The following is a 15,672-nucleotide window of genomic DNA, read 5'->3' on the forward strand; positions in this document are numbered from 1 at the left end:
TCAAGTATTATTGTTCATGTTATTTGTGATTGTGCATGATTTTCCCTATTTTCTTGTTGGCTCGGGTACCATGCCTCGTATAGAATATCGTCATGATTGGCTCAGATACCATACCTAGTATATACTAACAATTGGCTTGGGTACCACACCTAGTATGGGGATATCCATAAATTGTTGACTCGGATAACACGCCAGTACACTAGCTACAGATGGCTCGGGTATCACATTGGTACACTAAGAGTTTGACTTTTGGTCCATGAGAGGACAGGTTTGTGTTTATGATTCCATGAGAGGACCGACATTGCAGTTGTGATCATGTTGGACATGAATCCAGGTATTTTTTGTTTCATGATACGTGATAGGAAGTCCATATGCATTGATAAATTTTATGTGTTTTTTTTTGTAACTGTATTGTCGTAAGCTGTTTAAATTCATATCTTGGACTGACCATAAGATCCTACCAGTACACTAAGGTTTGTGAACTGATATTGCACCTGTTCTTTTCTTTAATGAGTACACGACATCTTTTAGCGGCTGAACCAAGACCTCATTTAAGGGACGTCTGACTTCGAATCAAAAGGTGAGTTGTTCTTTGAGGTTGCCATGGATTCTTCGTTTCTTCTTGTCCATCTTTCTTGACTAAGAAATTCTTAGATTTGGTTATTGTGTAAACTTCGGGGTTGCATACCTTTTATTTAGACATTAGAGTTTTTGTACCACGACTTTCAATTTTTAGGGGTTTATTTCTACATAATTGTTTTGTTTATTAGGTTGATCTTAGGGGGGCTTAATTATTTAATTATGAACTGTTTTGACTATTCATTGAGTTTATAGGGATTCAATCCTTAATTATTTGAATTTTTTTTCTTACTTTTATTATGATGAACTTGGTTAAATTAATTGGTAATTTAGGTTAGTTTGTGTTAGTTGTTGGTTCTTCCATCAGGTGGTTTAGTGTGGGTGCCACTCACCACGGTCTGGGTTGTGATGAAATTCATTTTGTGGGCCGCTTGAGCATATCATCATATGTAGTATGCATGTAGTGCAACAAGGAACTATTGTCACGCCCAGAGCCTACACCCTGGACGTGGCCGGCACTCGAAGACCATTGATGGCCCCCAAGAGAACCCTTGGCCTGGCTTTCTTAACTCAGCGGAAACTTAACTCAACAGCAACTCAATGTAATGCAAGGTTATAAAACAACCTAACTGATAAAAATCTGGCCAAAAAGGCAACTCGAGTCTCAAAATAGAATATTTACATATATACATAGATGAGAGACTCCAAACCAACTGACTGACTGTCTATGAAGCCTCTAAAATACTGAGATGGATGTTGGGACAGACCCACGACATCCTAATAAACTTGAGAGAACAAAATAATCGAGTCCTCCGGAATGCAAAGAGGCTCACCACTGACTCGGAAGTACTCAACTGGATCAACGGCGAACCGGCTGCTGGCCTTGGGTACCTGTGTCTGCATCATAATAAGATGCAGGCCAACTGGCATCAGTACATTGAATGTACGAGTATGCGAGCTGGAAAGCTAAACCACAACTTAAGCTTGGAAGGAGTACAAAGGAAGTCTTACCTTGGCTCTGTTCAACTCATGAATAACTGAACTCAATATATAAAGTAATAAGACACATGCAATATATAAAGCTTGTAAAATAGTGTAAACAACTTAGCTTGTTAAAGATAAAACAATAACAAACTCAACTTTACTTATATAAAAGTAATATAACTTTAGTGGAAGACTCTTTCAACCGACAATCACCACTATGAGCCCTAGTGGTGATACAACGTTTTACCTCACGTTGCCCAAGGACCATCCTATACCTTGCCATGATATAGGAAGCTAACTTTACTAAGTGGATCCACTAGCTTAATCTTACGGATTCATCTAAAAAGTATGATCCGTTAACTCCCATGTTGGCGCATGGTTCTTATGGAGAGTTGAGTTAATATGAACTCGTGTCCCCAGTTCGGTGCTCAAGACTACTCCGAAAAATACTTAGCTCATAAGTGTTTTAAACACATCTTTCTTTATTTGAGATAATTACTCAAAACTTTGCCCGAAGGCTCACTTGGAAACAATGTTCCTTTTTCTTGAAAACTAGCCCAAAGGCTCACTTGGAATCATAGTTCCTTTCTTACTCAAATGTAAAAACATTTAGAAACTTCTTTGGGAATACATAGTTCCCTAATAACTTTTGAGAAATGAACTCAACTTTAAACTCTTGACTTAACTTGAAACTCTTAACTTAACTTGAAACTCTTGACTTAACTTGACTTGAAACTTGAGCCTTAAAATGAAGTTAAAACATTCAATAAAGACTCTTGAATAACTTTAAAAACTTGCTTGACTTGCTTCTTAACTTCCAAGCTTAACTCTTAACTTCACTTGACTTGGAAACTAACTCTTCTTGAATTGGATTTATGGATTCAAGGTGTTTGATCACATGATATAGATGAATTCTTGACGTTTAAACATACCTTGGGGTGTTGGAAACAACTAGGGAAGATATGTACAATACCTACGAACATGCATAAGAAAGTGGGGAAAGAATGGGAAAACTTGGCGCTCTTGGCGCTCTGTGAGGCGCGGAGCGCCAAACCAAAAACTTCAGAGGAAGCCTGCTGGCGCTCTGATGGGCGCGCCGCCCCAAGGGGAAAAGTTCAGAGCTCCTCTTGGGGCGCGCTGACAGGCGCGACGCCCCACCCTTTTTCCCCAAAAACTGACTTTTCTCCAACTCTAAGCCTTCTACACATCAAAGTTTCCAACCCCAAACACTTAAAATCATAAACCTCTCAACATGCAATAGATTCAACTCAGAAACACCACCCGAAACATACACCAAACCAACAAGAACTTCCCCACAACACAACTACAACTTCAACAATTACAACCAACAACTTCAACAAACATATTCAATTTTTTCTCGAAATTAAACGAGCTTGGCATGTGGGGGAAAGAACCAACCCAACACTATGAACTCACATACCTTAATAGGGATCACCCCCGAAGAAAACCACGACGATCTTTACGAAGTTTGCTTCTTCTTCTCCTTTCTCTCCTTTTCTCTCAAGAACCCTAACTCTTACTCTTTTTAAAAAGGCAAAAACTGATCAAAAATAAGTCTTACACCTTAATATATATCCAAAGACAAGGCTAGGGAAAAGACCAAAATACCCTTACAATTTCCGGACGGATTCCCTGCCAACTGCCCAACTTTCGAAGGGCATAACTCGCTCATACGAACTCAGAAACGAGCAAACTCGATGGCGTTGGAAACACCAATCCACGAACTTTGCAACCATAACTGGAACCACACCTAGATCATCCTGAGCTAGGAGTTATAACTGTTCAAAGTTGGCCAAAAATTCATTATTTTCCATACTTAGGCCAAATTTTCCAGATTTTTAAATTCTTTCCAAAAATGAAAATTTCCAATTCTAAGCCTCTTCATAGTTATTTCAAATTGTCGGATGTTACAACTATTCCATGACTTCACAATATCAAGTGAAATAAAACCTTTTCATTACAAAGTGGAATAACCTGCATATTTAAAGAAATCCTCTTCTCATTTACCCATTTTTCTCATAAAAGATTTTTTTTCTCAAAATAGTTGATCATTTGTCAATAAAAACTGACAAGTTTAAAGTTATAATCTCAGTAATGCATAAAACCTCTAAACTAGTATATTTCTTTTCAAAAACTTGAAATCCATCAGTGAAATAGTAATCCCGCTCCATCAGAGCTAAAAACAAGTTGAAGACCATTTCTAAACCATTTTCATGTTTCAAATACACCTTTCCCTCAAGTTGAAATAGTAATGTCGTGAGCATGATTTCACAGAAAACACAATCATACAATTCTTAAAGCAATCACATCACACAAATAACCGGGTAAACGACTGTCACTATACAATTGTACTAACTTGGGACTCAGCTAGTCTAAGTCTGTGGCCTCAGGCCCAAAGAAATGCAATGTAACTTGAAAATAATGAAAAAGGGATACAAGCCACAAAATCAAATGGACGTGCATAAATCTAAGTTTTCACGTCTCCTAAAGTATTCTAAGGATTCTATAACAATGACTAAAACTAATGATCAACCTAAACTAAGGCTTACCTACTAAATGCTAAGCTAAATACTTGAAAATGTCCATAATATAACCTAAGGATCATGCAAATCTAAAGTCTTATTCTAAATCATTCCTAACGATCAATACAAGTCATTATTTATATAATCTAACTAAGTCAAGTCTAAAGAGAAGAAATCATAACCTACCTCAAAGGTGAAACAACACTCAAACCTCTATTCAGAAGCTTTTCTCTTCGAAGGATCTCCGTATGATGCCACACTATCAAATTAGTGACAAGAACATCTAAACAAGCAAAATAATTGCTACAATGCAATAAAATATTTTGTAATTGAAGATCGTGTAAAAATATGATCATGGGACCCATGCCTAGAGTCACAAAGTTGAACCCGTCACAATGAACTTTTGCCTCAAAAATGGACACAATTTGATCACCAATCAAGCCTAAAAACTACCCCACTAATTTTAGGCTCAAGAGTGATCAAAATTGAAATTTAAGAGAGGAAAGTGGAAGAACTTACAAATTTAACAGAGAGTAATCGACCCAAAAAATACGCACACAAAATCCTCTGATAGTTCTCCGCAATTCCCACTGAAAACCGTCAAGAATTGATCTTCCAAAATCACCTAAGGAGTTTGCCTTTATGAAAAGTGCATGCTGAAAATGGGCTGATATATTTATAAGTACTAGACATTTTGGTCTCCGCAAAAACGAGACTTGGACCACAAATGTGGAGATAAACTTGTCTGACTTTTTTCAAATGCGGGATATGGTCTACGAACTAGGAGGTCTACATGACTGACCCTTCATAAATGCATGACCTGGTGAAAATGCAGGACCAGGTTCGCAAACACCAAGGTCAGGTTGACTGATACTCTGTGAACATGGGACCTGGTTCTCGAATGTGTTTTATAGTGCACGATACACCAACTAAGGTGTAACACCTCAGAAATTGGTAAGTTGAGTGTGGCAAGAATGTTGCAGGAAATTGTACTGGTACAGGTTCTTACGAGCCAACCCACGGGACGCACAAGGTCCTACGGTCCGTAGGAAGGCAGTCGTAGAAGTTGTGTTGAAATTTTTGTAAAATATCAATTCTCTGATAAGTTCTTAAGGACCATAAAGATGGTCCGCAGAAGATTTGACAAGTCAAAAATACTGAACGTGGAAAGTGATGTGACTTGAAGAAAAATTTGATGATTTTGGGTTATACGATTGAGGCCTATGAGGCATAGAAGTTTTGATGACCCTACGAAGTGTTTCATGGAAATTGACCAAAATATTGGTCCTAGTAATAGGTTCTACAGATGAAAAATACAGTCCGTAGAAGTTCTTATGAATCGTAGGTCAATGCGTAGGGTCTGTTCAGTAGTTTTAAGTTCACTGTTATATGGATCTTGTCCTATCGTTTTAATTCTTAAATTATGTTTTTTTAATCCTATAAATAAACCTATAATTGATTTTACCCTTCAAATCTACCATTCCCTCTCATTCACTCAAATCCCTTAAATCATCTTTTTCAAATTCTCTTCAAGGTTCTCAAGAGATTTCTAGGGTTCTTCAAGCTCCAAGGTCTTTTCCTCAATTGCTAGGACTTTGATTACCCAAGCTATGTGGGAACTTCATCAATGGATCCCTTTCCATCCATTGAGTCCCAAGATTTCTCAATTTCTCTTATGAATTTTACCTAAATTTTCTAGGGTTACAATAGGAATCTTCATGAGTTCAATTAATTATGGTTCAATTGATTATGCTTTATCTCATTAGACATGATTTGATTCAAATTATATGCTTTCAATATTTTTCATATGAACACATACTATATGCCTATTTTAATGATGAATTAGGCTTGGAAGGTTTTCATGTACAAAGGAATTGTAATGGCTATGATTCTAGGTTACTTCTGAATAAAATATCTCATGTTTTATGGTATTAGGTTTACTTCTGATTGAAGTATTTTCATTATGAAAGATTTCAATGATTTAGCCACTTTCGATTGAAGTGTGATTTTACTATGAAAATATTAACATGATTTAGATGCTTTGATTAAGTGTCTCTAAAACATCTATTATATTATGAAATTATGGTATTTTTAAAGGAGCTATTCTTATGATTTTGGCCCTATGATCAGGGGCAGAGCTACAACCTAGTAAGGGTAGTAAGATGAACACCCTTCGTCGGAAAATTATATCGGGTATATAGGCAAAATATAGTCTAATATTTGGATATACTATAAATTGAACACTTTTCACACAACAAAGGCAGATAGTCTAGTAGTAGGCACACTCATTTACCTCATGGACATCTGGGGTTCGATCCCCACTAGCTGTATTTTTTAATACAAATCTCTTTTTAAACAAAAAAAACACATAAATTTTAATTTTTGGGCACCTACTCATCGGTAGAAAAAAAATATTTTGTGTAGTCACTCCGCTAATTTTTTTTTATCAACTCTTTAAAGGTTGAACACCCTTGGCAAAATTTCTGGCTCCGCCACTGCCTATGATTGAATTGGTGTTACAAGACTAAGGAAGTATGCATATGATATTATGACTTTATGATTTCTATTGGGAGTTTACTTAGCACCGTGTGGATTTGAGCGATTTCATAGAAATCTTGTGCTTTTAGTTTTTAAAATTAATTCAATTGAAATATATTAATTTGAAAAATATAAATTAATTATTTTTTCATAATATTAGTTAAGAACATATGTTTATTAATTAATATATTTTCAAATGACAATATATTTTAAATATTTAATTTAAACATTTATAAAGTTTCTCATTTGACTAATATAAATTTTAAATAATTAACTTTCATTTATAAAATTTGATATAATCTTATGATTGCATTTGTGCATCCAAACAGTACATGTGTAATAACACTATGGCAAACAAACAGATCAGTGTAATTACTAAATTGTGTAATTATTAGACTGATAATTACTACCCTAATAATTAGATCAATTTCAATTACCAGGTGACTTTCCAAACAGACCCTTAGTCTTTTTTTTTTTTTACTTTGCTTATTTTTAACAAAATAGAAAATTTTACAAAAGCAAAAGGAAATAGATTTATACAAAATCAAATTGTATAAGAAAAAAGTATTACTATATAGTTTATAGGGAAAAAGGTCTGAAAAATACTCCAACTTTGGCCGAAATTGCTGTTACGATACAAACTTTATGGAGGACCTTTTAGCCCCCTGCACTATTTAATAGTGTATTTTAAAGGTATATATGTGCCCACGTGGACACATTACTATTTAAAATGATGCAATATTTATGATGTCCACGTAGATACATATATACCTTTTAAAATACACTATTAAATAGTACAAGGGGGTAAAGGTCCTTTCCAAAATTTGGTATCATAACAACAATTTCGACCAAAGTTAAAGTATTTTTCAGATCATTTTCCCTATTTTATATCATACATGAAAATACTATATACAAACATATTTTATAAAAAGTGAAAGTAATTTTTTATTATTTAAAAAATGAATATGATAAACTGAGAAAAGAGTATGCATTTTAAAAGTTAAAGTTACAGATTTATAATTTCCTACGAAACAATGAATAGAAAATTTCATAGCAAAGAAAGTTCAATAATATGTATTATTTAAAATATATCATTTACGATATAAAATTTATATTATGTACAACACACGTTTTCATAAACTAGTAGATAATAAGCAAAGAGAAAATGAAAAGGAAAAAAAATATGATAACAACATGATCTTGTTATATTAAATAAGACTTTTTAACATAACATAAATTTTACGATATAATATAATGAAATTTAAAATAATAATCAAAATAATCATTTTAAACTTAACTATACAAGAAATACCATAGATAACAATCATCCATAACTATGATTACAGGAGTTGCAAAAATGTTGTGATGAAAAAATATCCGTGCAAATTGATTAGCTTGAATTTGCTATTAAAAAAAGACATCCCAATGCAAGTGGATTAACAGCATCATCAATGATAAGTGAAAAACCTCCCCTAATATTAGCTGGAAGACCATTCGCCCAGAAGCGAATTAGGATTTTAGATTTTGGGTATATTAATATTATCTTAGCTAAAAAATGAGCTCTAAATTAAACTAAAAAAAACAGTAGCTAGATTCGAAACCCAGGTCTCAGGTATCTTCTCTAGCTTGTACCACCAGCACAATGACACTCATGCACTTATATCTTAGTAATTTTTTTCAATTTATCAAAATTCCGTAATGGTGCTTGAGTATTGCAGATCCAGAAATGTTGTGAGCCATTGAATTTTGAAAAGCAAAAGAAAGACAAATAATTTTCAAATTTTGGATTTGATTTTGTAGATTCCAACAAGTAAAAGATGTGGGTCCTTGACATTACCCTTTCAGAGATACAAGCTGTCTTCCTCAAACCCTCAAGCTAACATCACATGTTATTGTACATACTGAAACAAGAAGCAGCAAAGCTAAAGTAAAAAACTGAAGATCCCGAAGCTACGGATACCCATCATAACAAGAAAGCTGCATAAATAATAGTTTTGTAATCAAATGTTGTCATATTATTGCTATCTTCTTTTGCTTCTCTGCTTCACAACACTTTGTTTAGCAGAAGATCCTTATGTATATTTTGACTGGACTGTTTCCTTCATTACAGCTTCTCCTCTAGGAGTTAAGCAGCAGGTTCTTTTCTTTCTCTCATCTCTCTTTCTATGCATATATTGGATCAACTTCCTTTTTATTACTTTAATTAAATTGCACTTCCCAACTTTAACATGTGTTGAATAATTCCCTTGGTTGCAATGGGAACTGGAATCAATACAGTATTTTGCAAGATTTGTGACTAAAATGCATTGTGTAGAGGTGTCTGAATATGTTTATAAGGATGTTCTTAGGCATTTAAGGGCTACATACTAGTACTGTGTAAAATAGCTAACTTTGGGTTCCTGCCCATTTTCAGATGCTGAATTGAGATAGGTTTTTTCTTTTTTTTTGTTGGATTTGATTGCAAGAAAATTATATTGTTATAGTGGATTTGAAGGGTACCTTCTGGTAGAGTGGATAAAAGTCTCACATTGGTTGGTGAATGGACTAGTAGTCTCCTTATATGGACTTGGGCAATTCTCCCCTCATGAGCTATGAGCTAGTTTTTGAGGTTGAGTTAGTCACATGTATCATATTTTTACGTGGTATTTGAGCCAAGCCCATCCCTGTTTGGGCTCTCGGTCCACGCTCCAGTTAAGCCTGGGCCTAAAGGGGGCGTTATAGTGGGTAAAAGTCCCCTCACATTTGGTTGGTGAATGGACTGATGGTCTCCTTATATAGACTGGGCAGCTTTTGAGGTTGAGTTAGGTCCACGTGTCATATTATATCAATAATTGAATCACACCATTTCATACTTTGAAGTGCTTAAAGTTGTTGCTAATTTGAACTAGATTTTCTCTATTAAGTATGCCTTATCGATGGTTAGGGGTTGGAAGTCAAAATTTTCTGCTGGTGAACTTTGAAATACATCCTAGGAGTTCTTTAGGTGATCAGTGACCAGTTACTCTGTCCTGTTCTCGTACAGACTTATGTTTTTATCTAGTCAATAGCTTATTCCAGTTTACTTGTGTTGCTACTATACTATGTGCAAGTCAGTTTATCTTACCGTTTGACTTTCACCAGTGTTGACACATTGTAAAGAGTTGTTTGGGTGATCAGCAAGTGCTTCGTTTGTTTTTTTTTTGGTCAGTATCTAGTTTTCAAATATTTGCGCTTCATTCCAACAATCTACAATTTGAAGACTAAACGTGGGATTATAGCAGCCAACATGTAATAGATCTTTTCTTTAGGAGAATTAGCTGCAACCCTTTCTAGCTTTCCCATGTTTGTTGGTAATATATGAAGATTTACATGTTTTCAGGTGATTGGAATAAACGGTCAATTTCCAGGACCCATTCTGAATGTCACTACCAACTGGAATGTGGTTGTCAATGTTAAAAATGATCTTGATGAGCCGATGCTTCTTACATGGTAAAGCATAAAACCCACTATGATATATCTACAAGCGCTTAAATACCGTAATGAACATAAATATGATAATTAAGTGCAGGAATGGCATCCAGCAGAGAAAGGATACATGGCAAGATGGTGTATCTGGCACAAATTGTCCTATTCCTGCTGGCTGGAATTGGACATATGAATTTCAAGTTAAAGATCAGATAGGCAGTTTCTTTTATTTCCCTTCCTTAAGCTTACAGAGAGCTGCTGGTGGATATGGAGGGATCACTATAAACAACAGAAATGTCATTCCACTGCCGTTTTCAACACCAGATGGGGACATCACACTCTTTATTAGTGACTGGTTTATAAAGAGTCATAAGGTTAGTTGCAAATTTTAGCAGGTCAGCCTATTTTTGTAAAAAGTAGATCCTTAACAATTTTGTGGCTCACTTATAAAAGCTTTGGGCATTAGGAACTCAGAAAAGAAATTGAAACTGGAGTTGGCCTTGGAGCTCCTGATGGTATCCTAATCAATGGACTAGGTCCTTACCATTATGACAATGCCGTTGTATCAGGCGGTATAGCCTACCAGACAGTTAATGTAGAACCAGGTTATTACATTCTTATTTCTCGTTGGGGCTTTATCTGTATTGTTTCAGTACATAGTCGGATTTTAATACCTTTACATTTTTACATTCCATTGCATGGCACTTTTTGTTGAAGTTTAATTGTAATTATTATTGATAGAGGATTATTTGAGGTGCATTTTAAAGGCTTAACTCTTAGATTACTACACAAAATTCTATTGCTTTGGATTTAGCAAGGCTGGATATATGGGTAATTAAAAGGGAAATTTGCGGAATCTGTTAGATTAAGGGTATATTTGAAAACTTTGCTAACAGTGGGGTTTAATTTGGCCACATACTACAACGGAGGATGAATCTTAGTATCTTACTAATATTATAAAGTAGAGGGGTAAATTTGACCTTCTGCTTAATCATCAATCTTGACCTGTATCTTTACTCAAGTTTGAACATATGGGGCACAAGGCCTGTTTTACATTAGAGGATCACAGATTGAGGAAATCCTTAACCAGAAACTAAGGCCTCGTTTGTTTTCATTAAGATTAATACGTTTGAATCTGAATGCATATCTGAATGATTAAGATCTTGTGAACACTAAATGATTAAGAGTGTCTATTGACTATAATTGTTTTTGTGTGAGAGATCCTGTACTTGACTCAAGTAAGGGTTCGAAAAATTCCTCTGTTCTTCTAATGATGATATGTACTGAATGTTGTCATGTTATGAATCTTTAGGGAAGGATCGATTCACAGGGCGATATATAAATCAGCTCGTTAAAGGAAGGCGGAAACCTTAGAGTTCATTAAAAGAGAGAACTCCGATCTCTTCAGCTCTTTAAAGGGAGACAGAAACCTTAGAGTTCAATGGAAGAGAGAACTTCAATAACTTTCTTTTTGCTTAATTATGAGTTACTGATTTATTCATCAAAAACCCCTTTAAATAAGAGTCTTATTACATCAATATGAAGTCTAATTCTTATGAAAGTACGAGACCTAAATCTTATTCCAAACTAATAACTATAACTTAACCTAATCCTTATGAAACTCTAAAACTAAACCCTATTCTAGAATAATAAATAAAGTAACTAAAAGTATAATTAAATACTTAAATTAATGACTTCCAACGCATCCCTAACATTACTCCCCTCACGTTGAAAGAGCTTGTCCTCAATCTCAAGTTTCGGGGTAATCATCCAGAAAATCTGGATCAGTATCAACTTATCCAATTCCAGCCCTAGCTTGAAGTTGACATTGATAAATTTCGACTCTATGAGTTTGCTGAAGCATGACTAATTTGCCCATCAGGTTGCTACTTTCATGAGGTTCAAATCGCTCAAAATATTGCTCATAATGATGTGCCCAAATTAATGGATTGTTGATGTTGTTAGAAGAAGGAAAATTCATCTTTGCATAACTTATCAAAGGTGAATTACCACTTGTTGGATGATTCTTATCGGCTAGTTGAATATGCGGTATATTGCCTTTAGTAGCAGGAATTGTTGATCTACCAGTTGTCTGGGCGCTATATGACTCAAGTCTATGGGTTGCTGGTTTTGTGGAGCCAACTCCCAATCTAGACAATTGTTTTTGGATGACTTGGATAATTTTTTTGCTGAGGCGTTGTTCCATTGCTGCAATTTTAGAGTCTATTAGGGTTTCTGTAATGGCACGTTCTTCTCTAAATCTGGAATTGATCTCATCGCCCATTGTGTTAGTCTCTGATACCAAATTGTTATGAATCTTTAGGGAAGGATCGATTCATAGGGCAATATATAAATCAGCTCGTTAAAGGGAGGCTGAAACCTTAGAGTTCATTAAAAGAGAGAACTCCGATCTCTTCAGCTCTTTAAAGGGAGACAGAAACCTTAGAGTTCAATTTTTGCTTAATTATGAGTTACTGATTTATTCATCAAAAACCCCTTTAAATAAGAGTCTTATTACATCAATAGGAAGTCTAATTCTTATGAAAGTAGGAGACCTAAATCTTATTCCAAACTAATAACTATAACTTAACCTAATCCTTATGAAACTCTAAAACTAAACCCTATTCTAGAATAATAAATAAAGCAGCTAAAAATATAATTAAATACTTAAATTAATGACTTCCAACGCATCCCTAACATGTCACTTAGTAGTTCATTGGGAAGTGACATATTAGCACCTGAAAATTTTCATTCAGTTACATATACTTCAATTCTTTTTATCACAGATGTCTTTTGTCATGTTTATTATAACAGGAAAAACATACCGCCTTCGAGTACACAATGTTGGTGTTTCTACTAGCTTGAATTTCAGAATCCAAAGTCATAACCTTCTTCTTGTGGAGACTGAAGGTTCATACACAGTACAACAGAACTACACAAGCTTGGATATCCACGTCGGTCAATCATATTCATTCCTGGTTACAATGGATCAAAATGCCAGCAGTGATTATTACATTGTTGCTAGTCCACGCTTTGTTAATTCTTCTGATTTGTCGAAGTTGGTAGGAGTCTCTGTCTTGCATTACTCAAATTCGCAAGGACCCGCTTCAGGTCCTCTTCCAGACCCTCCTATGGAATCTGACACATTTTTCTCAATGAGTCAAGCAAGATCCATAAGGTTGTAGAAATTGTAATTATTCTTCGCTACATTATTTTATCTCCCCAAGTTAGTTGTGCATCATTAGTTATGGAAAGTTGTTCATCTTCTTACTGAACAATTTGTCGACTTGTGTTTCCGAAAGTAGAGATACAGGATGTTTACTCTCCTCTAACCCAACCCCCTCCCCAAAATAATATAAAATCAAAAAGAAAAATGTGAGGTTCTCGATTTTCAAGTATCTGTTAGCTAAATTGTTATTGCAATATTTTGCAGATGGAATGTTTCTGCTGGTGCGGCACGGCCAAACCCCCAAGGATCCTTCAAATATGGTGAAATCACTGTGACTGATGTCTTTGTCCTTCATAATAGGCCTGCAGAGCTAATAGAGGGGAAATGGCGCACTACTCTCAGTGGTATTTCATACTTAGCGCCATCAACACCTCTAAAACTTGCTGAGCAATTTAACATCCCAGGCGTTTTCAAGCTTGACTTCCCCAATAAAATGATGAACAGGCAGGCAAAAGTTGATACATCAGTAATTAATGGTACTTACAAAGCATTCGTGGAAATCATATTCCAAAACAATGATACAACTGTTCAGAGCTATCACCTTGACGGCTACGCGTTTTTTGTTGTCGGGTGAGTAGTGTATTTTCATACAGTTGCCTGAATCACTTGGAATCAGAAATCTCAAATTTTCTTTCTCAAAAATGTCAATAGCATGGACTACGGGCTATGGACGGAGAATAGTAGAAGCACCTACAACAAATGGGATGGAGTTGCTCGATGCACTACCCAGGTTAAAGTTATCTGTCTACTTCTCTTGAACAGATATTGCGCAAAAAGGTTCATTCTTTCCAATTTATATGTCACCATAATATTTATTGTAATTTCTACCAAGATGCTAATTGCTCCGAAGCATGCAAAGATAAAATTTCTTTTGTCCTCTTTATTTCAAAACAAAATATTGGTCTCACCTCATTGTCTTCTTTATCATAACTTGTTGAAAATTAATGCTAGTATTTGTGAAAATTATTCATTTATAAACAAAAGGAAAGTTTTCTCTCCTGCAGGTGTTTCCAGGTGCTTGGACTGCCATTTTAGTTTTCCTAGACAATCCTGGCATTTGGAATTTACGTGCTCAAAACCTTGACTCGTGGTACCTTGGTCAAGAAACTTATGTTAGTGTGGTGAATCCGGAGAACTCAGAGCTTCCAGTTCCAGCAAACACCATCTTTTGTGGTGCACTGTCACCTTTACAGAAGTAAGATGTCTGTCTTAGATCTCTAATTGCTATTACGTCTTAATCATATACCGGAGTGAGTTTTCTCCTTAGTTCTTATCTTTCGTGGAAACTAGTAAGTTTCTACTGAATATTTCAAAATGTAGAGAATGTTAGTGTCTGCAGGGAAATGTATACCCTTTTTTTTGGCAATTGCAGTTATTAAGTACTCTTACAGTATCTCACACTTCCACAGGGACCAAGCTCGGAGAGTAAATTTCTCTAGTGCACCGTCGTTGATGAAAACAATGAATCTGATCTTTATAGGTTTTGTTGTATCACTGCTTGGAAGTTTTATAAGGTAACGAATTGTCCTAAAGGCAGAAGAAAATAGAAATTGCCACAGAATGAGTCTTGGGCTTAATTGTTTTTTCTTTTTTTTATGCCTTGTAATATATAACTAGCTGAACCCTATATTTAGGCATCTCCACGTCAACTGTGAATCAATTTTCTGTTTCTTGTATGGTTTAATTCAATATTATTCAAATGTATTTATAGAATAGAACATTATTCTTGGCACTTTACAAGCATGTCCTTTTTGGTAGTATGAATTCATTCAATTGAATGCTTTGTAGCTTTTGGATGCATGTTTACACTTTTGATGGAACACATTGATCAATGAAGGCTCATTGCTACCATTTTTGTTCAATAAGATGAAATTATTTTGATTACTTGAATTCCTATCTTTTAATAGTGGAATGACTATACACAAGTCATTAAAGCTAAAAATGAGTGTTATAGAAATTGTAAAGCAGAGGATGGAGAAGCTTTTGAAGAATACAAAAAAGCTAAGAGAAGTGCTATCGGATTGTTATATGATAAAAGGGTGTCTATCAAAGTTAGTGGAGAATTTTAAGGGGTGGTTTTAGTGCCCCATAATAATTTCAAATTTGAAAATAAATATTAAATATGAAATTTTTACAAATTTAGGAATTACAAATTTATAATTATTTATTTATTTTGTTTTTAAGAAACTAATGGTAACTTTTATTTTACAGCACAAGCTCTTAACATATTTTATTTTAGAAATGATTTTAAGTAATTATTACAATCAATTCAAAAATTTCTCAATTATTTAATTTTAAAAAAACAGATTTAAAAAAATTTAAAATTAAATTACAAATCAGCTTAATTACACATTA

The 15,672-nt window shown here is 34.7% G+C and overlaps 1 protein-coding gene across 2 annotated transcripts; it reads left to right on the forward strand.

Annotated features, from left to right (window-relative positions):
- The first annotated feature begins 8,334 nt into the window (after nucleotides 1-8,334).
- On the forward strand, nucleotides 8,335-15,049 carry LOC125871910 (monocopper oxidase-like protein SKU5). 2 transcript variants are annotated; one of them, XM_049552614.1, is made up of 9 exons: nucleotides 8,335-8,780; nucleotides 10,003-10,112; nucleotides 10,192-10,462; nucleotides 10,555-10,693; nucleotides 12,903-13,266; nucleotides 13,522-13,887; nucleotides 13,969-14,047; nucleotides 14,322-14,512; nucleotides 14,727-15,049. In XM_049552614.1, exons 1-9 carry the CDS (start codon nucleotides 8,649-8,651, stop codon nucleotides 14,833-14,835), a joined length of 1,761 nt encoding a protein of 586 aa, XP_049408571.1. In that variant the 5' UTR covers nucleotides 8,335-8,648; the 3' UTR covers nucleotides 14,836-15,049. The 2 variants fall into 2 exon arrangements, with proteins under 2 accessions (XP_049408571.1, XP_049408572.1); XM_049552615.1 differs by lacking the exon at nucleotides 8,335-8,780 and having other exon boundaries at nucleotides 10,187-10,462.
- The last annotated feature ends 623 nt before the right edge of the window (nucleotides 15,050-15,672 follow it).

This window comes from Solanum stenotomum, chromosome 7 (assembly GCF_019186545.1).
Source record: "Solanum stenotomum isolate F172 chromosome 7, ASM1918654v1, whole genome shotgun sequence".
NCBI lineage: Eukaryota > Viridiplantae > Streptophyta > Magnoliopsida > Solanales > Solanaceae > Solanum > Solanum stenotomum.